This window comes from Schistosoma mansoni, chromosome W (genome assembly GCF_000237925.1).
Source record: "Schistosoma mansoni strain Puerto Rico chromosome W, complete genome".
Lineage (NCBI taxonomy): Eukaryota > Metazoa > Platyhelminthes > Trematoda > Strigeidida > Schistosomatidae > Schistosoma > Schistosoma mansoni.
Window position 1 is genome coordinate 44,938,843 of NC_031502.1, and position 27,484 is coordinate 44,966,326.

At 36.5% G+C, this 27,484-nt stretch overlaps 1 protein-coding gene across 1 annotated transcript; it reads right to left on the bottom strand.

Annotated features, from left to right (window-relative positions):
• Positions 1-26,703, bottom strand: Smp_167810 (family C50 non-peptidase homologue (C50 family); the record flags this gene model as incomplete). The annotated part of the gene is made up of 13 exons (XM_018789852.1): positions 1-271; positions 571-735; positions 970-1,322; positions 3,277-3,414; positions 4,941-5,057; positions 7,857-8,256; positions 9,266-9,699; positions 11,628-11,848; positions 13,077-13,338; positions 14,840-15,575; positions 15,712-15,868; positions 20,175-20,625; positions 26,425-26,703. The coding sequence occupies 13 exons, from the start codon at positions 26,701-26,703 to the stop codon at positions 1-3; spliced, it is 3,984 nt and encodes a 1,327-aa protein (XP_018655254.1).
• Positions 26,704-27,484: the final 781 nt, after the last annotated feature.

Sequence of the window (27,484 nt, forward strand, 5' to 3'; positions counted from 1 at the left end):
TCATTTTTTAACAAGTGAGGATGGGAATTTCAGAAGTGACTTTCTTTTAGGTTCAGAGGGGATCCCATAAACAATGACTGATTTTCCAACAAGATGCTTCAGTTTACAAGCAGATGTTGCGTTAAAAATGGACTGTCCTAAAGTTTCACGTGGTTTCGCATCATGTTCGTCATCAGAACCACCTTTTCCCAGCCAATTAGTCAGGAATTTTAAAGTAAATCTATCAACGTCCCGATCAGTAACATCCCATAACAATCCGCAAACAAAAGGACTATAAAAGAAACAAAAAACGTAGATTTACCTGTTATAAAGATGATAAGATATTATTAAAAGAAGATGGTTATACAGTTATAGCAAGAAAACTTTTTAGAAGAAATAAAACAAACTCATTAGGCTGAATATATTGAGCTAGAGAAAAGTGATCTTCTGTTCTACCCACCAAAACAGTAAAATGGTATGCTACACTTGAATACTATTCATTCATTCTATGGTAGTTGAAAGTTTCCATAGAATAAAATTGCAAACTAAACTAAATAATTACACGTATGATACAAAATATGATTCACATACCATCCAGCAATAAGATGATTAAACAGTGAAGTATAAGGTTCATGTCTTCCAACGCTGCGAGGCTTACCGGAACTACAGCCAAGAATCAAGGCAACGGAGCGTGCACTGAGACCTTGATTGAAAGTGTGCAGTAGAAACTGTGAACCGTTCCCATGACCCAAAAATCTGTAAGTAAAAAGTGTGTGGTTAAGTAATTAGACAGCTGTTGAGAAATATATTGATAAAAGATGACAAAACAGACTATTGACTAATAATAAAAAAACGATAAGCAGAATATATGAGTGAATTTGTAAGTGTTGATGAACCTACGAAAACAAAAGTTTTACCTGTTTAACGAAAATGATCAACATATACACCCTTTTCATGAAAAAACACTATAAAAGGTAATTTCAAACGTACATTAGAAGATCATGATTTGTGAAACCATTGTTCACCTCCTCTACAGTTGGAATCTTTCCAGTGACACCTGTCCAACTGGATAGGTTGCGGAATATCGGTTCAAAGGTTTGTTGAGTAGAGGGTAGGTTGGATTCTGGGTTAAGGATATAAAATGCACGCTCAGGATTGAAAGAACATAATTTCATATGCTCAGCATTGGGAGAAGTGTTAGTCTGAATATTTTGACAAGGCATAAACTGAGTTGCCAAGTGAGCTACAACTAAAGGTAAGCTGAAGCTACGAGTCATTGTTGGGATACACGAACCTGGATTACGATCCCATAGTATCCATTCCCAAGGTAAATAAATTAGTCGCTAGAGTGTGATAAGACAAGATATAAAAAAAGTGAAAATGGTAACATCTTGTCAACAAAAAACAAATGTTTTGTGAGTTATTTGTAATAAACTAGCAAAGTATAGTCTCAAAACTAAAAAGCAACAGCCGTAACCCAAGCTGGTCAAAGGGGCTTGTGCGATTCAATCTTGAACTGTTATGAACTGAAGTCTCTCCCTACTACGTGATTTCGAACAACAGTTCATGAAGTATTAGGTACTTGATAGATTTTAATCAACATTTATGATAGGATACACATTGTATTGATTGATAAGTGGTGATACTAAGAACACTTAGTGTAATAACTTTCACAAGTTAGGTCGTAATTGAAATTTATTGGTATATTCTTATTACAGACTGGATAAAAATACAAATGCCCCTCCTCTGAGCGAATACTACTTAAAGACAATATGTTTTTCTACGTTATGATGTAAGAATTAACTACACTATACCTTGCCACAACTCTTGTCATTATTGACAGTAAGCTTACTTAAGCAGCATGAAAATAACTACTATTATTTACGGTTAAATGGTGCGTGACTGATCTTTATTGTGAGAGTAGCTAGAAAATACTGTTTGTTAACAAATCACCAATCAGCATAAAAATCATCCTCATCGTCAAAAGCTCTTTCATTTTTGGTCTTTGTGTGGGTATATTCTAAATCTCAGTTTCAAAAAACTGGATAATTAATAACACTTTAACCATACAACTTAATGTTTTTTTGCCTTTTGAAAATGTAATGCCAGCTGACTTTTGATGATCTGACACTGTGTTCAGTTGGATGTTAAACATTTAACCAGACCTTTGATATGAGTCATGGATGTACGTTAGTTTTCGGAAACAAATATATTAGGTTCAAGTGCAAATAATAACTGACGCCTATCTAGCAAACTTGATGTACAAATAAGATCCACTTTCCAGAGGTTCGATTGTACAATGGATAATCCTCCTAGTCTTGTTATTGTAAGAATAGCAATAAAAGATACACATCGTACATCTTAGTTGGTTCGTAGAGGATTAATTACTCTGTATTTGACTCCAATAAATAAATAATATCCCGATAACTGAATATTTAATGCAGGCTAAATCTAGTAGAATGACGGGTTTACTCGAGATTATTCAAAAGCCTGAAAACCAGTTATAGAGATAGTTTATTGTTGAAGTTTGGTAAAATCCGCAAGCACTTAGGGAAAACAAGTGTGTGTGTGTGTCAATGAGTGTTAAAAATCCATATACATTTATGAATGTTGAAGGACTATGGATAAATTATTGATTGTCTTTGCTTACTAATGAGAGAATAGATTAAAGAATGATGTGCAGACATACGCTCAATCAGACTCACACATAATTTTACAAAGTGGATTAAATGTCTGAGTTACCGAGAGCACACAAATAATACAATAGTTGAATGGGCTTGCTACAGGTTATTGGGATTAAAGTTACACGAATTTCCTTATTTCCAGTCCCGTTCGTCCTGCGAACTTCAGAAAGGTGAATTAAGTGCAGTCACAGAAGTTATTCAACAAGATTACTCTCACCGGCTGCTTGAAAACTGTTTAGTTTTTTACTCAAGATAAATGCATCTCGTCGAAGACCTTTTTCACATTTATGAAGACTGAAACAAACAGATGAGGACTAGAGAGTAGTTTAGAAAATGTGCACATCCAAATATAACATAATTTCCAATCAAAAAAGACTTGCGAGCAGCTATCGATTCATATCAACCGAAAAGCTAATTTAATTCCCAAAACGTAAAGCAAATAGAAGTACCAAGTTAAAAATGTTACGTGCATCTTAGCTTGTGTACGTCAGATAAGTAAACCCCAAACAGAACACTAAGCAAATATCAATGCTATTTTATTTAACTACGCAAACAACATTCTAAAAAATCAATATATAGTTGAGTTTACTAGAAAAGATAGTGTTAAACTCACCCGATCCGGAATAATGACTACAGAAGCAGGGTTATAATCATTTTTGAGTTCATTGTTACGACAATGTTCCTCTTGACTGAATAACCAATCTAGATCATCTCTAGTAAACCATTCACGACGCATTTCAATAAGTAAATTCTACAAATTGTTTCAAAGGACTCAAAATGAATGCTGGGATAAAAATGAGATTTGTTTATGAAGAAACTAATTTGTCGGACTTTGAAAACTAAGAATTAGGTGGGTGAATTAAATCATATATCACCACACAAGTAATACACGTAAAGACAAATGATAAAGCATATTAAAAACATTATTCGAAAACAGAACGCTTGGAAAGTGAATCAACCACTTAAATCTTTTGGTTTTAGCAATCTATCGATCTATTTAGGCACTACTTTTCAATTATAGATACCGAAGTACATAAGTGAAAGTAAAACACAAAAAGTTTGAAGTATTAAAAAGACAGAAATTGTGTTCTACGATGCGTTAAGCTAACAATCCTTGGAACATAGGTTGAAAAGATTAACCTAGGTAACTATGTCATGGTAAAATATAATTGATGGAAGAAATGATATTTTGAAAGTAAACATGTCAGCTATTTCAGCAAGGTTGAAATCATTTATTGTATTGAATTTGTAGAGTTTTGGTAGTATACTGTCCCTCGATGTTCTGTTATTTTGACCAATATCATCAAATAAAGTGGACAAATTAAAATGTGCATATATACATCAAATGAATTACGATTATAAATGGATATGAAAAGTGCTTGCATTTATGATAACAGTTCAGTTAAATTACAGAATTACGATAGAGATGGTTAAACTTTTATATGCCGCTACTCGAATCGAATCGAAATCAGAACCAATGGTCAGTAGAGCTGGTAATTGGAAGTATATTAAGATAGTAACTTTATTTTTGACATACGAAATATTCGATTTAAATAGCATAACTATAATTAACCAGTAAGTTAATAAATGAATAATAGCAAATGAAATTAAAGGTCACAAAACAACCAATGATTAATCACCTATGTTTGTAGTAACATTATTTGTAATATTGAGGACTATTTCGTTTGCGCATTCAGCAAATTGTTTTTCTATTATTGCAATAGGAAAACTAAAAACTAGTTGGATAGCACTATATTGCCTTTTGTACAGGAAACATATTGCCAATGTGTTAGTTTATAAGAAAAGCACATTCAAAATAAGCCAAACTGCAAACAATGTAGTAAACTTTAAACACAATAAGGTGAAGAGGTGACTGAGTGGCAAAAGCCATAAACTCTTAATTATTAAGAGGAAACTGAGAACCCCGGTTTCATGTATATCAGTGTGTGTGTGGGGGGGGGGCGGATAGTATCACTAACCTTCATACAAGCAATGCGACTCAGAGTTGAGCGCAAGAATCAGTATTTGGTAAGTGAGCTACAATATTGCATTATTAAACTTAATAGACACGAATAATTTCAGTTTTATATATATATTGATGAGATCAAAACTAAAAAGACAAAGAATGGAACAGAGATAATCAGTTTTCTTCAACGAAGAAAATGTTAATAAGAAAGCTAAATGTATATCCTTTAAAAAAGCTTTTGTATTTGCACATAAAATAAGGGAAAGTCAGTTTAAGCACACACAGTAAACGCCATGAAAAATGTGTCATACTTCCAGTCGTTCATTCAAGTTATACCGTGTACGCCAGTAATGAGCACGATCTTCAATAGCCATCGAATCAAGGCTCTCAGTCTGAATTTCATCAAAACTATCCAAATATTTGAAACCCTATGGAAAAGATACACAAGAATAGATAGACTTAAGATAATTGTTATCTAAATTGCAGAGAAGATACTATTATTTAAAAAATTAATGTTTCACTTGAAGAAAGGTCACGAATATATCTTAGTGTTTTCATATTCACTTTTTAAAATGTTCTTTAAGTGAACAATTATCTTCCATTTAAATATATTTTTACCTATTTATTTCTTATTACTCCACATGATTTAACCTTGATACATATAAACACTTTCAACCACTTTTAAACAATGGAGTATCCACTTGTTTTATTATATGTACGTTTATGCTAAATGACTATGAATACGATTGTCCATCTTTAGGAATAATGCTGTATAAAATAAAATTACATTCATAGAATTATTTTCATATAATATTCCACCAAGTTAGGATGATGACATTAGTTACTGAAGAATACCGTGAAAAACAAAGTAACTTTTGTGCTAGCAAACAGAGTTTATCTACAGCGAGTTAATAAAAATCGGTACTTATTGATCCACGTATTCATACGGTAACACCGGATACACAGATAAAAAATGATGATGCCTACAACCAACAGAGTTAGTGCGAATTCTAAAATGGACTGTAAAACTATAACAGCGATATCAGTCAGTCAGTCAGTCACAACGTAGAACTTAGTATGTAAGTACATAAGTTCGATTTGCCATACCACATTAGCACAGAAATGCAGTTGTCGATTCAAATCCCATAGTGGTAGAAATAGTAAGAATATAAGCATTATGTCAAAGATTAGGGTTTGAAGTTATTCTAGGAGTATAATCCAATGAAATAAATTTGGAGAGAAAAAAGATAGAGACATGAAGAATTCAGAAGATTAGAATTTGGCAGAACACAAAGAGTGGATGCACCTTCACCATTACACTCGATTTTGAGCCATGTCATTCAAGGTATCTAACCATCGGTTGTTATCATCTCGCGGATCCCAACCAGGTAGTCTACACCTACCAACATGACTCAGTCCAATTGTCAGTGACTTCTTGGATTTGTGCCACGTTTTGGTCTGGCCGCCCCTAGCTTTCTTCCAACATATTGTTACTCCATAAAACATTGCACGTCGGGGTAGTCGGTGGTTGGGCATTCGTAACACGTGTCCCAGCCATCTCAACTGATGAAGTTTCACTACTTCATTAATCCACTTGCCATCCTTACCTAGTACCCGTTTCCTAACGACTGCATTACTTACTCCGTGGTCCCAGGATACACGAGTAATGCTTCGAAGACACCTATGATCGAAAACCAGTAGCCTACGAATATCCTTTACTCTTACCGGCCATGTTTCACTGCCATAAAGTAGGACGGAACGAACTGATGCACAGTAAACCCGTCCTTTGGTTGCTAGACGGATATCTCGCCTACGCCATAAATGAAGCAAGTTGGCGAAAGCTAGACGAGCCTTCTGTATCCGTGCTGAGATTTCGCCACACACTAGACCACAAGGGCTGATGAGACTCACAAGATAAGTGAAGCAGTCAACTACTTCATTACCTGTCATTAGTTCAGGTGCCGATGCAACCCAATCCTGAAGTAACATTTTGCACTTCGAGGGGGGAGAATCGCATCCCGAACATGACTGCATAGTTGCTTATAGTGGTCAGAGGACTCTGCATTTTGTCAGCGTCTTCACCAAATAAAACTATGTCATCGGCGTATTCTAAGTCAACAAGTGAGCCTCCTGGTAAAAGTTCAACTCCTTGAGATTGAGGTGATAAAAGTGTTATCTCTAAAAGCATGTCAACGACAAAGTTAAACAAGAATGGGGAGAGTGGACAGCCATGACGAACACCACTTGAGGTAATCAATTCTAATGACAGTTCGCCATAGGCTCTAACTCGACCAGTTGTATTCGAGTAGAGAGCCTTTATGAGGTTACTGTACTTCTTTGGTACTCCTTTCAAAAACAAACACTGCCACAGAACCTTACGACCAACGGAGTCAAATGCCGCCTTAAGGTAGAGAAATACTACGATTGTGGGATGTCTGAATGTGTGTTTATGTTCTAGGACCTGACGTAGAGTGAATATCTGGTCTATACAACCACGTCCAGGTCGGAAACCAGCCTGGTTTTCTCTAGTCTGCTCTCCACGAGCTTTGGTTAGACGTCGAAGTATTATTGAAGCTAATATTTTAGACACTATATTGGTCAAACTGATCCCTCTGTGATTGTCACAGGAGGACTTTTGTCCTTTCTTATAGACTGGCACAATCAGTGATTGAGACCAGTCAGATGGAATTACGTCCAGTTCCCAGGTTCTACCTAAGACCTCAGTCAATTTCGCCATCCTTAAAAATCTCATGGGTAAACCTGTGGATTCCCAGTATTACATAGTGCCTTGGGCAGTAATGGGGGTGAATGTTTAGTAGGATGATATGGTGTTTAAGAAACCAGTCAAACTTTTAGATTTACAAAATAATATTTGAATAACAGTCCTCAAACCAATGAAATTAGCTGTTACATTTATTCTCTAGAAATTCTATTTGGATTATTAAAAATGTTACTAATCGTTATTGTTTTAAACACTACTCCGTTACAAAAATGATTTCTACATACTGATGTAGTCGAGTCTTCAGTCACTGAAGACAAAAAATTGGTATACTAGTTATTATCGTTGGACGATTCCGATTTCACTTGAACTAAGTTAACAAGTTAAAATATTATGCTATTCCCATTGAGGTACTAGTAATTTTAATAATAGCTGTCGCGCTAGTCACACATGTAGTATAAAAAGGAACTACAGTGTACAATTTAAATCTTACTATTTATAAACTTACAGAATGAGTGAATCCATGCATAACACGTGTCTCCACTTCAAATGTAGTTAGAGATTGACCAGAGACACCTGTGTAACGTGATACTAGTAAATAACCTCCGGAACGAGCGCCGAGTCCATATGGAGAAATAGTGTGATGGTAAATATCATCACTTTTATCAATTAAATTAGAAAACTTGCAGCTGAGTTCATCAACAAGACAAAGTTGAATAACCCGAACCGTGAGTGAACTATTATCGTCACAATGAATAAGCTTTCCACAAGTGGGCGTCTGATTTACATTTTTCATTAGAAAATTATTAGGAGCACAAACAGTCGTAACTCGATTCAAAATAGGGAACCAGTTACAATGTTTTTTGCGATCAGAAACAGAATCTTGAGAATCAGATGACTTTAAATGACTGGTATAAAAAGATAAAAATGATTAACTGACTATAACATAATCTAATTAGTTGAAACAAATAATATACGAAAACATATTTAGGGTATATATTAAACAAAAGCAATCTTCCGAAAATAATTCAGAAGAAATTGAGGCAGTGAATGGACTTCTAAGAAGTGCACAAACCAATTTCATATTACTCGTGGATAGACCAAATATAAACCAGAGCTAAGAATACGAACCCATAATAAGTTGGCATTTGATGAACTATGATGCAAAATCTAGGACAATCTTGGTTTTAAAAAAGTGCGAATTGTATCAAAGAACAATATGGTTATTCCTATAACATAAATATTTTCATGGGGTCAAGTGGTAAAGTCAGTAGATATCGTCATTTCATTTACTTATGAAATGACGATATCTACTGACTTTATTTCTGTTCGGGCGCAGAGACGATAATCCAATTAGTGTCACCATCTTGAAACACCGACTTCGGTGGCTTGGACATGTTCTACGAATGTCGTCCCAGAGAATTCCACGTCGTGCATTATTTGCCGACGCTGCGACTAGTTGGAAAAAGCGGAGAGGTGGTCAGTGTATGACATGGTGTCATGGTATGAAAGAAAGCTGCAAAGGACTGGCTTCTGTTGGTCCTTCACGACTCCCTGGTTGGGGTTTGAGAGATGGTGCAACCTAGAGAGACGTTATCAGATATGGCTCAGAAGAGAAGCCAGCGGCGATCGTGCTGTAACCTTTTTACTTTCTTCATAAAGAGTGGTCATAACTTCCTTAAATGAAAGAGATCTTCTGGTTGTATATTTCTGTTTCCTCCATTATTACTCTTATTATTACACTAACATACACTCTGTGGTTCTTGTTGTTCCTTCTTTTTTTCTTATATGCACCTTACCCCTTTCCCTTCTCATTCTCATTGTTTTGTGTGGCGCATATATATTTGGTGCCCCATTGTATCAATATTTATGTGTGTAAATAAATAAATTTGTAAAGTTCGTGTAAAAAAAGCTTACATTATCCGAGAACTTAAGATAGATAAGTACAAGGTTGTGGGTCCAATACCGATAGCTTGAGATAAAAATCTTCCCGCTTGTAGTTGATCACCTTTTCCTAACCAATAAATACCCAGCCACTGGCATATAGGACGTAAAAGATTTGGGACTGGAAAGCTAGATAGTTGCTGATAAGCGCCATACAAACGTGTAGCCATATTATTAGAAATCTGACTCATTTGATCTGTATTCTCCGATAACAGAGGATCTTCTTCATATAATGTATTGACCAATTTAGTTTTGATTTGATTAGCAGCCCATTTGGAGGCTAACCTGACGCTACGTGGACGCAAAGGAGCATCAATTAAGGAAGAACAAGATTCCACTGGGTCTAGAGCTACGGTATAACCTTTGCCCGAGCCTGTATTTTTGTTTTCTTTTCTCCTCAAAACCTTCTGTATGTGTCGAATGAAAAGTTTGGTGGTAAATACACGATATAACAAATACAAAGTACAAATAATTAAAAACTAATTTTCTTAACAGCTCACGATGTTCAAAAAATTAAATAAGATTTAGTCTAAACCATTACTACAAATATAATGAAAATTCGAAATACATATTCACTGAGTAATAAAAATCCAAAAAAGCTAAGTTTACGGATCGGTTAATTGTAATTGAAATACGACCACGGAATAAAAAAACAGATGTTTAAATTATATTGGTGCCTGTGTGATAGAACTGTAATTACAAGAGAGCTGTTATATGATCTAGTCCAATTGCTGACTATTTCACCAGAATTATCTACACAACACCAATGATACGATGACAGTGATAAAACAGCCAAAAGTAATACCTAAGGCCTAATGGTCTAAAATCCAGTTGTCTAACGCTCATTCAGCAGATAGCCAGGAAAGCACATAAGATACCAAGTAGATAACTACTAAGTATAAGGTTTAAATTTGTGTCCCAGATAGTCTAATCTTTTTTGTCGTCGTTCCCCTCTCCTCATTATCATTATAACAAAGATGAATCACAGTGTCTCCTAGATAGTAATAGGTAACAATTTTCATGAAGCCATTACAAATTATCTCTATATCCAATCAGACCAACAATTAAAACATACATCATGTTCCGCTAAGAAGTTAGTTGTCACTAAAAAATCAAACCTAAACATAAGTGTACATATTATGCGAATTTTCAGAAATGTTTATTTGATTGTAGCAGCGATAATGGTTTATCAAAGAGAAAAAGCAGAATACTACGGTTCACTAGGTGCACTAGTTCAACTAAATTAAAACTTCACACTGTTTAAATCTGTACGTACATTGAGAAAATACAGAAAATAACAATTTCGGAAGAAACATGGGGAGGGAAAAGTGGCAATTATAAACAATCAACTGATCAGAAATTTTGAGCAATATCAATAAAGTGGAGGTAGGTATGTCAGTCATACTCAGCGTAAAGCTTGACACAATTTATGCTAGTCCGATTGACAGACATCAGTAAACGAAGATGAAAGTAACATGATGAATAGCAAAGGAGTTGAAGTGATTTTTCCAACTACTAAGAAATAACTAATTCATTAGAATACAATCAGTCCGAGTGTTAGAATTAAATGATTTCAATGTTCATTAAAACTGAAAATTATTCAGACTTGGTCTATCCAACAAGATAGAAAATGGTGGGGATTTTATCTAAAAGGTAAAAACGTGATTTTTTTCCACCCAGAATACTATTATAAAAACCAAAGACAAAAGCTCAACTCGGGTAGTAATTGAAATTACGTGTACTAAAATGACAACAAGAATGAAATATAAACAATGCTTTCTAAGTGCTAATACAAAAATATGTAAATCATGGTGAGAAAAGTCAATCAGTGATTCAAAAATGTCTTAAAAACTGACTAATAAACAAATAACATTATTTTGACGTGGTTTATTTCTATTTTACTGTTATATATTGGTAAATAATGGATCATATTGAAAGACTATAAAAATACATCACAATACAAATATTTGTTTAGATTGCAGAATTGTTGTGGGTTCAAATTACGAACTGATCTTAGCTAGACCATAGACAAAAACCTGGAAGCGTTGGACGACCAGTTCGTTCGAGTTTGGGACACCACAGCAGTGAGCATCCTCGATGTCACATCTGGAAATTGAACACACGACCTTCGGTATCGAATTTAGAACAAAATGAGTAGTTTCAGTTGAAAAAAAGCAAAAAACAGAACAAAACATCCATTTAAGTTCCAAAGTGAATAAAAGTTGAGAACGCTTAAGCATTACTGACGTGCTACTTAAACAAATCGAAGTAGAGATAATTAAAAATACAGACTAGCTTTAAAAGAAATTAAGTGTTTTAAATAATGTCAACTCACTTTATTTTTAGACAAATGGTCGCAATATATTTCCAGAGGTTGAGAATTAGCTGGTTTTCGAAAGGCATAACCAAGCAATGGTATTAATATTTCATTGTCTGCTTCATGACTATCTAAAACAATATCATTATTCGTTGAAGGATTATCACAGCGTCTAGTCTGTATTGTAGATTCTATAGGTGCTTCATTAATTTTAGTGATTTTATCAACCTGTTGGTGACCTATGGAGAGAAATAAATGACATAAAAGAAGATCATTAATCCGCAATCAATCACCACGCTTTTGAGTAGTATATATATATATATATATTATATGGACCGTTGATCTGATTCTTATTTGAACGTATGATGATGTCCATGAGACATGCATTCTGGCTACCCTCGTACACGATTATCGACCTGATTTGCGTCAGTGAATGCCGGAATAAAATAAGCCAAATACAGAATGAATCTTGGATACATATGTTTCATAGACTCGTTGATTCAGACAAACAATCAGAGAAGCGAAGCGGGGCAAACAGGAGAAGGCAACTGCGCCAACTCCATTTGATAACCAGACAAAAATAAGCTACAGACACGTGATATATAAAGTAAGCGATACACACATACCTTCATATAAAAACAACCAAGTTTATAGGTGAATGATTGACAAGGTCAAAACGTGACTCACTAGTTCCGATAATAAACTTTGAAAATGTTGAAAGCAGTGACTTAGGAAGGTAATTTATTAATGAAATACAGATTGCAGCAATTTGATTTAAAATAAGGTTATATGGGATATTTTTAAAGAACTAAACATCAAGTAAGAGATGTTAAGGACAGAATTATGGGTAAGGGACTGAAGTGAATTAAAAAGACTATCAGTTCAAAATAACTGTGGTGGCAAGGTTGTGTTACGCATAATAAGGCACCGTTCAACAGCGTATATTTGTGGCTAGACTGTGAATGATTTATAAGAAAACGAAGGGTGGTCAAAAGAGATAGCATTAGTCCAGTTAGTCATAGATTGATGGCTTAGGATGTATGTATAATTGTAAACTTTTGGTGTTCTCAAGATGAAATAGTGGTGATCAAAGCTAATAAGTAGTAGGGTCCGAATGTACTTACTAATTGTCTTCGACTACTTATCGAACATGTTATTACTCTTCATTCAAATATACTTAAGATATCTAATAAATACTTGGAATATTCATTTATTTCGGCGGTTTTCATCTTTTCAAATTTACTTGTTTTGTTGCACAGTGTAGCAACTTGAAGCAGAGTACTTTTAAAATGGGTTTTACACTCCAATACTTACTTGGTTAGGTTATATTGATAGATAAACGAGATTTCAAACCATTAGCGGTGAATAGTAGGAAGACAGATTTAGGAATCCAACGCTCCACATGGTATTTTGTTTAGATAATATAAATAGGACTAAAGAGTTTGAAAAATAAATGGCATAACTCACGGGATGATTGATAGCGACTTCTGTTGTGTGGTGAAATATTTGAACTAGTTTTGTTTCGGTTTTCTGCTGGACGACGGGGAGCATTTGGTTTAGGTACGGGAGGTGGTAACTGTTTGCCGGTGTGAAAATCTTCCTTTGACTGGATTTGAGGTGATGACGATTTTTCAATCTTATTATTCCATGTCTCTGACGACTTTTCCGTAGGAGTGATACTGAGCGACGAAAAAGCTTCTATGAGATCTTTATTTTTATTAGGCTCTCCCTGCAGAATCAGTGAGGGATTGGAAAACCACAAAACGATAGAAAAAACATGAATTTAGGGGGTTTATAGTTGACTAATATTAAGAATATGTTCGACTAGGAGCCACAAAAAAACTGTTGCATTTTAACATGGATATGACAGAAAAAATAATGTTTGTTTTTATTTAATAAACCTTATTTAGAGGGACAAAATAAACAGCAATGATACAGATGTGATGTTACCCATTCAAATATTAAGTCATTTAGAACATTTAACCCACAATTATAACCTCAAATCCAGTTACATTATAGGGATCTCATTCTATGTTGGAGTACTATCAACAACCTTACAAGTCATCGTGTACATGCTACCCAATCGTAAAATAAACAAAGGAATGGTCATTGGTAGGTAGAGTTCGCTTAGACGGGTAATATAATCAACAAAAAATCGTTAGAGTGAGGGCTTTGAACCATTAACAAGTAGTTGGACTAACAATGATTCATGTCGGAAAGTAATAAAACTGGATTCGACTCATCATAGAAATATGTATTCATTGTATTAATTTTTTTTCCTGAAAACAGTAGTCGAGTCATTTTCAGATGTATTATCACAGCATAGGCACCCTAAAAATTATTTGATTTTATACTTGTATCTTCTCATTTCATCCACTATTTGTGTAAATTAGAGATGCGGGAAATCTGTCAGTTACACAAATTCGAAGTATTAATATGGATGACCGTTGTATACGTACGCTAGAGAGAAATCTCTGCCGTAAGTGTAACGTAGTTAACCAGTGATCTTATTATGTCCCAATGAGAATAGTGAATGGTGATTTTGGGGTCGATTTATCAACCAGTACTATGCATATATTTTTTATCGTATAATCGCTAAATAACTAAACTATTTATATTCATGTCCCCCTTATTATTGTGGTGTGGGCTACTTATATCCACATAAGTAGTATATGGTGATGGTCAAACGTAGAATGTATTTTGGCAGAAGATCGATAAGGAACGAACAGGAATGAAGCGCAATAGGTATGAAAATGCATGAACAATGAAATGAGAGAAGACGGACTGATATTAGCAGAAGGAACAGTTAAGATGGAGACAATTGATTGTTATTTTGCAAATTAACTGTTTACTGTATGGTTATCAGAATTTAGTGAGATAGTCTGTAATATGTGCTTAAATACATTAGATTGTCCCCGCCCGTGTTCTTGTCCACTACATTATGAGCTTTATTTCGACTTATGAACTATTATCATACTATTATCCACTCGGCCACAAGTTATAACAGATCCCGACTTCTACCATTTCTTTACTTTGGGGTATAAAGTTAAGAATGCTTCCAAAACTGTTATAATATCCTTTGGTTTGTGAGGATCTAAATGAAGTTAGTACACCAAGTAATTGTAATCTATAAACGGAAGTGAACAATTGACTGGGTTTATCATTATACTCAAAAAGAAATCTTTAGTTAAATAAATAAATTAGGAAAACAGTATCGAAAGTTGACTTACATGATTACGAGATTTTACAGCTCCTTTAACATGCGCCGATGGAACAGCGTACAAAGCAGGTAAAAAATGAGGGGATGGTAACAGTTCATTTCGAACTACCCGAGTCAAGTTAAACAACCAAGGCCAGGAAACCCCATTAAGGATTAAGCAAACACAGGTTCCTAGGGGTAAGCCACCAACACTCAGAAAGGACTTGCTTACAGATTCAAAGGTAAAATCAACAGTGTGAGGTATATAGAATCCTTTATTGTACCACTTATTCCATTCTGAGGTAAGTCGTTGTCCGGCAATCGCTGAAGCGATTTGGATAGCACTTGGATAGGCATCAACTGCTTCACTTTTGTTACTAAAATGTGTACGTCGTGTTGGACTACTAGAAAAAATTGAACTGAATGGTCTATTGTAGCCAGACAAAAGAGGATTAGAACCATCGGAAAATGAATCGTTTGACAAAGAATTTACTACCGTCATGTCTCTCACCAATTGATTGTTACCATTGTATAGAAATTGATTGGGAAATGTTTTAGAATGAATAAAAGCAGATTCATCAACTTCCGTGGTAGTTTTTGAATTCGAATTCACTTCTGAATTTTGTTTAGATCTTTTAGTGACTAGTTCCTCAAGAGACACTTGACATGTTGCAATATGATTTAGCTGTCGAAGACGCAATTCAAAAGCCCACTGACGTTGAGCAAACATATCTAGATGTGCCATTAAGTTGAGAGCAATTTGTGTACTAAAATAAAGGTAAACATAAAATGTTGGTACAGATGAACTCTGTGTGTGTAATTCCCGAAAATATCAACTGTATTTAATTAATCTGTAAAATCTAAATAGTAAGTGAGGGTATTGACTTTTATACATAAACTTACTAGCTGCATAAGTGAAACCGTTGGCCGACGCATAATAACTCATTTTGATATACACGTGCTTCTCTTACAGTACCTAGAAGGGTATATAACTCAGCAGTTTGATGGCAACCGTATAAAAGTAGTCGCGTTCCCAACCATAGATTAAGTAATTCATTATCTAGAAATAATCAACAATATTATGGTTCTTAATTAAAATGCGATGAATATATGACAGTGAGGAAAATGTTAATCAATCATGGTCACCAGATGAGTTGTAAACATTTTCTGATGATAATAGTTTAAGAGAATAAGTAACATTTTAAATTTCTTAAGAGCATCATGTTGAACGATTACGATAGATTGCCAGTTATAAAAAAAACACAAAAGATTTCGAAAATAAATAACTTCAGTCCAGTCTGAATTTGTCCTGTTTTATTATACTGTTAACTTCTTGGTCAAAGATATATTATGTCAAACAAGACATTTAGATTGATTTCCCAACCAATCAATCGAAGTTTCCATCTGCGTTGGAAGCAGCACTTATTCAGTAATTAGTTCCGAGGCGTTAGAAGTGTCAGTCATGTTATTTAAAAGATGAAAAGTATATTTTATAATCAATGAGGTGAGAATAATCAATAATGCCTAAATAACAAGTATAGTTAATACACCTTGCGTTAGCAGGGAAGAGAATTGAGACGAGCAAGTCACAAATAAGATTATGTTGGAGTATTTTTATTACCAACTCCACCTGTAGCTCATCTAGGATTACTGTCAGTCCTAAACTCAGGTAAAGTAGGACGGTTTGGCATGGATTCACCAGACCCATCCCGTAGAAAACAAACTTGCTAAAAAGTACGCTAACCAGAAAAAAACAATTTGGACAGTTAATACTCTGTCCTGGGAGTTGAGCGACCTACATATAGAAGAATAGTGACGCATCATGGTGAAAGCCGAAGTCCTTCGGAAGTCACAAGGCCAATATCCATCTTAGCAAACAGAGCGACAATTATTACAGGCACACTGAATGTTCAGACAACGAAAGTGACTGGGAGGACCAGTCGAATAGGTGCGGAAATGAGAATATACAACGTGGCGGTGCGCAGAATCAGTGAAACACATTAGACCTAAGCTGATCAGAAAAGACAAGAGTGAAGAGAGATGCTATTGTAATCGGGTCACGAAGAAGAGAATGCTTCGCACATTCAGAGAATTGCTATAATGTTAACCAAAAAAGTACAAAAGGCGCTTATAATATGGGGATCTCCTGGATCTAAGATAATCACAGAGCTTTTCAGAACAAAAAGGATGGCGATCACAATGAATGTTATCCAGTGTAATGAACCCACCTATCATAGCAACAAATATGTTAAAGATAGTGATCGATTATATTAAAGTGCTCAGAAAAAGACCTGACCATCCTTATGGGAGATCTAAACTCCAAAGTCGGAATAGACAACACCGAGTATGAAGATATCATGGGACGACATGGATTGAATGAGGGGAAGGAACGAGAATGGTAACAGATTCGCAAGTTTATGTGCATTCAACAGAATGCTTATAGGCGGCACAATATTACCCGACAAACACCTAGTGGTTGTCAAGATGAAAGTGAAGCTAAAAAAGCAATCGACAATGAGGAAACAGCATTACAAAAGTTCAATACACCCTTCCTTCGATATACTGACAAACTCAACCAATTCAAGACAGTTCTCAACAACAGGTCCCAAGCCTTGCAAGATCAACTCAAAGAAGAAGAAATTACTATGAAGGACAACTGGAAAGAGACCAAAAAAGTACTAACTTCACCATGTCAGGAGGTTCTAAGCCACAAGAACCATCACCATAAAGAATGGATCTCTAGGCAAGATTTAAGAAAGGAAGAACAAGAAGACAGCAATTAACAACAGTCAAACAATAGCACAGATATTCAGACAAAAGCTGAATACATAGAAGCGAACAGTCAAGTGAAGAGAAGTATTAGAGTTAAGAAGCAGAGATACGCCGAAGACCTAGCAATGACAACGGAAAAAGCAGCAACAGAAGGATATACCAAACAACTATATGATACAACGAAGAAACTAACAGGGAAATATAGTAAGTCAGAGCAACCAGTCAACGACATAGAAGGCAAGAAAATCACTGAGACTCAAGAACAGAGAAACAGGTGGGTACAACACTTTGAGGAACTCTTGAATAAGCCAGCTCCATTAAATCTACAGGACATCGAAGCAACACACACAGACCTTCCTATAGATGTCACTCCACCAACGATCAAACATATCAGAATGGCCATCAGACAAATCAAGAGTGTGAAAGCAGTAGGACCTGACGATATACCAACTGAAGCACGGAAGTCAGACGTAGAAGCAATTGCAAACATGCCCCACTTTCTATTCGAGAAGATTTGGGAGGAGGAACAAGTGCCGACAGATTGAAAACAAGCATACCAAGGATATGAAGCTAAGAAAGCAAGGAGATCTGAGCAAATATGAGAACTACAGAGACATCACACTATTATAGGTACCAGGAAAAGTTTTCAACAGAGTGTTGCTGGACCGGATGAAAGATTCAGTAGACGCTCAGCTTCCAGGTCAACAGGCCAGATTTCGTAAGGATAGGTTCTGTACAAACCAAATTGCGATAGCACCGACGGCCATTGAACAATCATTTGAATGGAACTCCTCACTAAACACCAACTTCCTTGACTAGGAGAAAGCGTTTGATAGTGTGCATAGGAGAAGCTTATGGAACCTTCTTCCACACTATGGAAATAGTAGCTGAGAAGATCGTCAACATCATTCGGAATTCATACGATGGATCACACTGTACATTCGTGCATGAAAGATAGCTGACAGACGCATTCTAAGTGAGGATCAGAGTCATTCAAGGCTGCTTACTCTCTCTTTCTTCTGGTTTAGTGGGTTATGAAGACCACCACGTCTGAGGGGAAGCACAGAATACAAAAAAAAGGTTGAATACAACTAGACGACTCGGACTTCACAGATGACTTGACCATTTTATCCCATACAGACCAACAAATGCAGGTCAACACAACCAGTGTAGCAGAAACCTCTGCATCACTATGCCTCAACACACACAACGGAAAAAGTAAAATCCTCAAATACACCACAAACAGCACCAACCTAATCACACTTCATGGAAAAATTCTGGAAGAGGTGGAACGTTTCACATTTCTCAACAGCATCATTGATAAACAAGGAGGATCTAATGCAAATGTGAAGGTAAGGATCGACAAAGCAAAGACAGCATTCCTACACTTCAACAAAATATGGAACTCAAAACAACTGTCAACCAATATCAAAGTCACAATATTCAATACGAACATCAAGACAATTATATTGTGCGCAACTCAAATGAGGAGAACTACTACAACCATGTTCAAAATAAGTGTAAGTATTTATAAACAAGTGTCTATGCAAGATACTCAATGTCCCTTGACCGGATACCATCGGCAGTAGCCTACTGTGGGAGAGAGCAAACCACTTTCCATCTGGAGAGGAAATCAGGAAAAGACGTTGGAGGTGGATAGGAAGTAGATTACGGAAATCATCAAACTGCATCACGAGGCAAGCATTAACTTGTATTCCTGAGGGAATGAGGAAAATATGAAGACCAAGGGATACATTGAGTCGGGAATCGGAAGCAGGCGGCAAAAGAATGAATAACAACTGGGAAGGATTGCTCGGGACAGAGTTCGATGGAGAATCCTGGTGGGCGACCTACGCTCCTCGAAGGGTAACAGGCATAATTAGATATGTTAATCGCTCCTTATAAAATCGATCAGGGCTACTGGGTGAACTGAGAAGACTCTGTGGAAATTTTATGCATCCACTGACATGTTACTTACATCAATGTTTTGCTTGGAAATATATTTCCGTGCTGTTCAAGCGGTGTATTGATTCGGGAACAAATCGAGCACTGTGAGATGTTCAAGAATACTAAGTGGTAGAAAATCACTAGGCCTAATAAGGGAACTTGACATCTTGGTAATTAAAGGTTCCTAAGATTAATAATACCGTCTTTAGAACTACGAACCAGAATAACAACGAATAATTATAAGTAGGTCCGATAAGCTAAATGTAAACATTGTGCATACTAACAGACGCCGATTGAGGACTAAGTAATTTTTTTAGAGATCACAAAATAACCTAAGTTAGACAACCAATGGAAACCTGGAAATATTGGATAGCTGTATCGTCCTAGTATGGGACTCTTTAGTAGTGGACATCTACGACCAAACTGGAGGACCGAACCCAGGGTCGTCAGCCTCACACGAGACACTTAACCTCTAGACCACTAACCCGGAATCTAATGGTGCAAGTGTCTAACGATAACCAACCTGTGACTTTTCATTGAAGGTAAAATACAAGATGTTATGAATTACCATAAACACTTTTAGGAATAAATTATACCACAAAGGTGATTAGAAAGGCTTACAAGCTAAGAAAAACAACTGCTTATACCTGTCAATGAAACAGAAGACCAAGCAACGGTAGATACTTTTAGCTCTGAAGGTACTGACTTTGGTTCAACGAACTTCTTTAAATTTTTGGGACCAACAGACGGATCTTCATTTTCTTTTCCGATCCCAACCTTAACTTGTTGTTTTGTACAGGAACGATTTTGTAATTTCTGTTCACAACACAAACGCATAAATTTCACCAGTGTTTGACCATGCATACGAACAATAACTGCAGCATGTAGAGGAGATACGGGTGGTGGAGGGAACATATCGTGAGTGTCTGACTGAAGAGATGTACTGGCCAACTCAAAGTTAGCACCGAATATGCAGCGAGCATGAAGATGCAGCCAGTAGAAGTAGCCACGAGCACAGACAACAGCCCACGACTTTCCCTCAAAGAACTCTTTATACTGCAGTCGAATAAGATCCAGGTTTGCAGAAAAAGCAGGCCACTGACAAGGATAAGAACAATATTTTAACCATTAATACCATATATTTAAGCGTTAGGACGGATATTAATTTGATCGCTGATAAGGTGACATACATTAAATTCGGTAAATAGACTAAAATTAATGCAAGGTTTAAATACTAGGCCCGACAATCAAGTCTCAGTTGATAGCACGGTGAGTGACTTACGAATAAATTTCTTCCAATCGCTTGTGACATTTTATCATGTGTATTTTGTGTCAATATTTCACACATAAGGATGTCATTTTATAACCTAAAAATTAGTTCTTACGTGGTGTCTGTAAAGAATTAAGGCTTCTATACTACTTGGAATCTCCACTCTAGTTAGTAAACAGAAAATAAAACGAAAGTAGTTTACCTCGTCATATTGAGCTTGTACCTGAGAATTAATGGGTTGGTTTACGGATGTTCCAACTGGTGGAGTATCAGATATACATTAGGAAGTGAAATGGTTGTAATTACTGTATATGATGATCTAACTGACACTTTAAACTATGATTCCAGGGACAGGAAAATGTCGAATAGCAGTAGATTATTCTGTACACCAAATGTACAATATAAATATGTTAGGAGGAACTGATTATAAGTTCCAAAAATATTTTAAAGGAATCACTCTATGCTTTACGTTACACTTATAACTAGTTGATACTCTTGATTCCAACACAATGTGACAAAAAGTTCTTACATACTAATATGCACTTGGTTACTAAGTCGCGATAATTTACAATAATTTAACACTGACTAGTACACAACCATAAGTATATTTGGAGATGAATTAGATGTGCAGTAAGTCGATCTCCAAAGTGATTTTCACTTTGATGTAGATTATAATCATATCCGGACAGCTGTAAAATGAGTGGTAATATTTAACAGTGACCATAACCAAAAAGCTAGGAGGATCAATCAGTTTCGTTAGCGTTTGCCAAGTTGATAGATGCTAGAAAAGTCATTTTATTAGATTCAAAATATGATATGAAGCAAAAGAAACTTAAAAATAGAACAATAAAACGTCTACGAAGTGATCATTCCTAGTGAAAGCAAAAGCGATGGAAAAAGAGGTCGCGACAGACAACAGTAGAACACTTTTCAGACTTATTAAGGAAGTAGGAGTTAAAAATTCGGCTGTTAGTTAGTTTATTTTGGAAAAAGACAGGACGATAATCTACTCACAGCCTGAGATTAGAACGGTGGGCAGACAAATGTGAATGACAGTTCAGCTTCACTCTAGCTACTATATAATCGTTTACTAATACCAGGCGACACGAATGAAATGTCAACATGCACCCTCAGTGAGGTTGAAAAGTCCATTACTGAGGCCGATTTGAAGCAACAGAGAGCAGCATGCTCCGACTGACTAACACTCGAGATCTTTAAGGACGTTATTTCAGTTTCAGGTGTTAGATTGACTGAGGTATAAGTTAGACTTAAAATTCGATCCAATTTCATCTGACTAGTCGCAATAGCAGGTCACTCCAGTGAAAAATAAAGGACAAAAATCGTCTTGTGATTACTACAGGAGAGTACGTCTACCTAATATAGGGTCTAAAGTACAGGCCTTGATAATAATAATAATAATAATAATGAAACGCTTAACTAGAGTTCGTGAACAGCAAACACGAGAAAAGCGGGCGGATTTTGCACCTGGATGTGTCGATCAAATATCAGGCCTCCATTAGGTCCTAGATCACAGATGCACCTACTGATTCAAAACCATAAGTGTATTTCCTGACCTTGAGTCTGGGTTAATGTCTACCTTAACGCCCGAACTAATGATATGGAGAGAAATAGTTCATTATGTCAGTCACTACCCTTATCTAATCAACCCTGGTGGGTTTACATCTGATGGAATTTTAGCATAGATTCAGAAAGAGGTTGGCTTTTGCTAACTCGTATCACTGGTGGCGTAGGCGAGATATCCGTCTTTCAACTAGCGTACTAGTATATTGTATGACAGTTCGTCCTATTCTAATTTATGACTGGTACGTGGCTCTTAAAAATAGGGCATATTTACAGGTTACTACTATTTGATGATAGATATCTTCAAAGTATTATTCGAACATATCGCAACTATCGACTTAGCAATGCTGAGATTCAAGGAAGGGTAATAGGTAAATATGGACAAAATCAGTTGGTAATGTAGTGTATCATCAATCAAGGTGATCGTGGCATGCATTACGTATGACTATCCTAGCCCCCGAATGCCCTGGTACGGCCGAGGTTGGGGACCTATTGTTGGTCACCGGCTACCATGGGACTGCATCTCCTAACGTTGCTCCACTGTCTTGTGAATCAGACCTTTAGGCCAAATGCTCCGGGTGTAGTCTCCTAAGAGAACCACTTGCTTTGTTTTGGGCACCCGGGCAGTGTCACAACCTTAACACAAATCAATGATAACTGCTACTGACCTCATTGTTATTGTGTGGCGCACAACTATTTGGTGCTACCTTGTACCAATGTTTATGTATTCAAATAAATAAATATGACTATCTACTGTATACATAGTTATGCAAAGGCTGGTATATGAGTAAGTTGGAAGAACACTAGTGACTCCTTAAATAAGACGTAGTATCAGTCCATAAAGCTAGTGACTGTTGGAGTGATGCGTGTAGGTAGGCCCAAACTAACTGGTTCAAGACTAGGTGATCACCGCAACCAATAATTACAGATTTTGAGTGACATCGTTTAGCATCGTTCGCGAAGCCCCAGGTTCATTCACCTTTTTATTTCTCTCCGACCTTAAATCCCCAAATTATCTTATAAGTTTAATTTAAATACTAAACCATATTTTCTTCTTCAATTACATGTTTTATGTCTAATCTTATCTATCCACACCAATAATGTTACTACATCTACGACTCTGAAATTCGCCTTAAACATTTGGTGATGTCATGAATCTTCATCGAGTGAGATGGTTGGGCCACGTGTTAAGTATGCCTGAACGCTGATTACCACGACGCGCAATGATGACTAGTATTGAGGATGGTTGGAAGAAAGTTAGGGGCGACCAAACCAAAACGTGGCATCAGAGCTCGAAGTCACTAACCTCTAGTCTGAGCCATGTTGGTAGATGCAAACTACATGGTTGCGGTCCGCGCGACTATCGTAACCAATGGTTGGAAACTCTAGCTGACATGGCTCAGAATCTATCACAATCACGCAGGTGCATACACTCTTTATCTTCCTTTAAACTATGAGATTAAAATTGCTTCATATCTGTCTCTCTTCCTGTACTATATCCTTATATACAATCTATCTATTATATATTACCATTATTAAATTAACTACTATGAATTTGGTGTTCATCTTGTTGTACTAATGAGGTATGGCAATTTGGACCGATGCATATATGTGTCTGGTCCTACTTTGTAGCTGACTGACTGATATTTCGAGGGCAGAAATTCAAAACGTGACAATAAAACTTCATTAACTGTTGAGACACTTCATGCCGAAAATAACCCTCGCAAGAAATATGCAGGTTCATCCTTATTTGGATATGTTTGGTATTAACTCAAAAGTCTACAAATGTACAGAACAACTATAGGACACCAGAGATTAAGATACACATGTTTGGGGACGGTAACTGCTGATTCTGACTGTAAAGTTAACCTTGTTGATGTGTGAATAAACATTTTACTGAATTACAGTCAGAAATAACTTCAATGCATGGACATAAAACTAGCTTTATTAACATACCTTTGAGAGACATTTCCCATTCTTTTTATCATCTTAAAAGTATTTTGAAATCACTACAAACAATGAAGTGCTTGGAAGTTTAGATCACACTTGATATATTTTGAACTACAGTTCAAGAATAACAGAAGATATGAGTGAGGAACAATATAGATTATAGTAGTATCCGATCATCGCAGACGATCACCATTATCTATTCGCTGAGTCGGAATACTAAAATACCCACCTAAATGTCTTTCTGTTTGGTTTAAGCTACCTACTTGGGCATTAAAGTCACCTGCAACGAGTACTATGTCTGAGCGCTTAGCTTTTTAAAGAAGTTGAGAGAGTTTTCTGTAGAAGTCATCTTTCACTTCATCCGGGCTGCAGTCAGTGGGAGCGAGGGTAGAAACGACAAAAAGGCGACGACGTGTGTCCCTATCCTTCCGAGTTCTTACGGAGCCGTTTAGCCGAACAGAACATAGGCGACTGTTAACGAGGATCCACTCTCATAGTGTTTGTTCTGCTCTCGTATTAAATGCTAAGCATATACCTGCCAGTCCACCAGAACTAGCCATCGGGACACCAGATACAAGGAGGGTGTATCTTGTCGGCTTTCCGTTTCGGTGAGGTGAGGTCACGTGAATGACCACACTAGGATCCTGTATGTGTGTTTCGGAGACACAGCATACATCAATTGCACGAGATTCTAGGGTTTTAGCCAAGGAGGCTTGCTGGCCGATTTGACACAGGGTGTGTACTTTGAAGACTCCAATGTGTAGTTTGGAGCGAGGTTTCAATAGATCTGGGACAGTGTTTCGCGCACTAGAATCGTTGACCATGGTGACACTTGAGGAGGGAGTTTAGAGTTCAAAGTCGAGGTAGGAGGAATAATAGGAATTGAAGGAGATTGATTATGAATACAGTGATTTTGAGTGCTATTAAATGTATGAGGACGGTTATCACTTTCCGGTCGCCCATACCGTGGAAGGGTTCTTCAAGAGGTACATGGAAAGGAAATTGGATTAGTGGTGGTCTTGGTGATCTGAGAGCGTGACTGTAGTGCTCAAGGGACAACTGCTTGAGGTCGGTCACACTCGGTCTTTTTGTGAGTAATTTTCGTGTTAGCTTCGTACTTGTTAGGACCTTACTGCTGGAGACGGATATCCGTGGGATAAGGCGAAGTGTGCATTTTTAGGGTCGACCTTTCCTAACCCCACCCTTCCTTGTAGGAAGGCAGCATCGCTGTTATGCTGATTATCTGAAGGAAACACCTTCCTGCCGTCACACCTCTGTACAGTCAGCAGCACGATTTTGCCCTGGGACTTGGGGTTTGCTGTTTTTAGTCTCACCGCTCTTCAACCGACCTGTCTGACATGGTAGGACCTTGAGGAACCATTGTTCCAGCCAGTATAGCTCGGTTGGCCCAACATGATAGGCAAGCCCGACCACCACGGTAAAGTAGCAGCGACGGTTGGGTGTGTTACTAAATTTATATGAATAGCAGAAAAATAGGATTCACAAGATATCTTCGAACAATATGCAGTGGATGAGGGTTTTATAAAGTTTAAGTTTCTATACAATTCCGATTTCGTATTCTGTAATTTCAACCAGCGATTCATTTCTCATAAACCAAAAAGAGCTAACAGTGGAAACTAAGGGGATGAGAGAACACATTAATAAAACCTGGTACGATAACCGTGAGACACGGAGACTATTATTAGAGTTATCAACCTTCAATGTGTCACGTTTCGATACTTCAAAATCGACTAAGATACTGTTTCTGGGAGCAAACAACTAATTGTTATGGATGTGGAAATTGGAAATGGACACATTTTGAATGTTATTGTTAAGTCACGATAACCTGAGTTGAGGTAGGTATTTTTGCTACTCAACAGCTTCAAATAAGACTTTGTATATGTCAGTTGACCTCGTACGATTTCTCTTTTATATGACAAAAACGACAAAGGTGTGATAACTGTCATATAAAATTTAAATTAGTTTCTATCCTTATTTAGATAGCACAACACATCAAAATACAGTATTTGGTGAAAACCTTGGTACCAGGTAAAAATATGCAACAACGCGTATTACAGGAGGTATATTGAACTTACTTTGCAATAGTGTTCGATATAGGCTCTTCCGAGGGATACAACCATCGACTGGAAATATGCATGTGGAGTGGGGAGTCGACCTGTCAAACAGGCTTCATGTGTGGACTCAAAAATTTCATTACTGTTCTGAAGAACTGAAAGAACATCAGCACGAATCGACTTCACGGTATCATAAACTGAAGCATTTTGTTCATATGCAAAAATTTTCGAAAGACAGTAGTTTGTCAAAGCATAAGAAGCATCCAAAAATCTTCCAGAGTTGTCGCTGATAGTAAACATTACTTTCCATATTGACGATTCCAATTCGAACTAACAAAAATTTTGGGGATAAGTATGAGCACATAAGAGTATATAAACCATTTTATTTTAAAAACACATCATTAAACCAGTCAAGACGTAGTGGAAGCTGGTAATTGAAAAATAATGAAGTAACTGATAAATGGAACTGGAAACGAGACGTGCTTTAGATATTTCAAAGGTAACACTCGCTGAAATGTGCCACATCTAAATGTTTTTGTATCTGAATAGCCCAATACAAATGTTCAAAAAATCCCGTAAAATCGCCATTAGGATTTCAGGACGTGATTTTTAACGAAGATCACTCTAACCGTAAAATTCTTAGTTCTACGCTTCCAACGTAAAGTAAAATGAATAAAAGGCCGGACTACATAAAACATGTGTTTTACTTTAATTCGAATGTATTCTCAAACTATATATCTTGAATAGATAATTATAATAATATGGTCTAGTCAACCTATGATGACTTAAAATCCTGATTTTGGTCAGCTACAACGTAGGACCAGACACATATATGCATCGGTCCAAATTGCCATACCTCATTAGTACAACAAGATGAACACCAAATTCATAGTAGTTAATTTAATAATGGTAATATATAATAGATAGGTTGTATATAAGGATATAGTACAGGAAGAGAGACAGATATGAAGCAATTTTAATCTCATAGTTTAAAGGAAGATAAAGAGTATATACACCTACGACATTGTGATAGATTCTGAGCTATGTCACCTAGAGTCTTCAACAAAATAGTCTACATCTA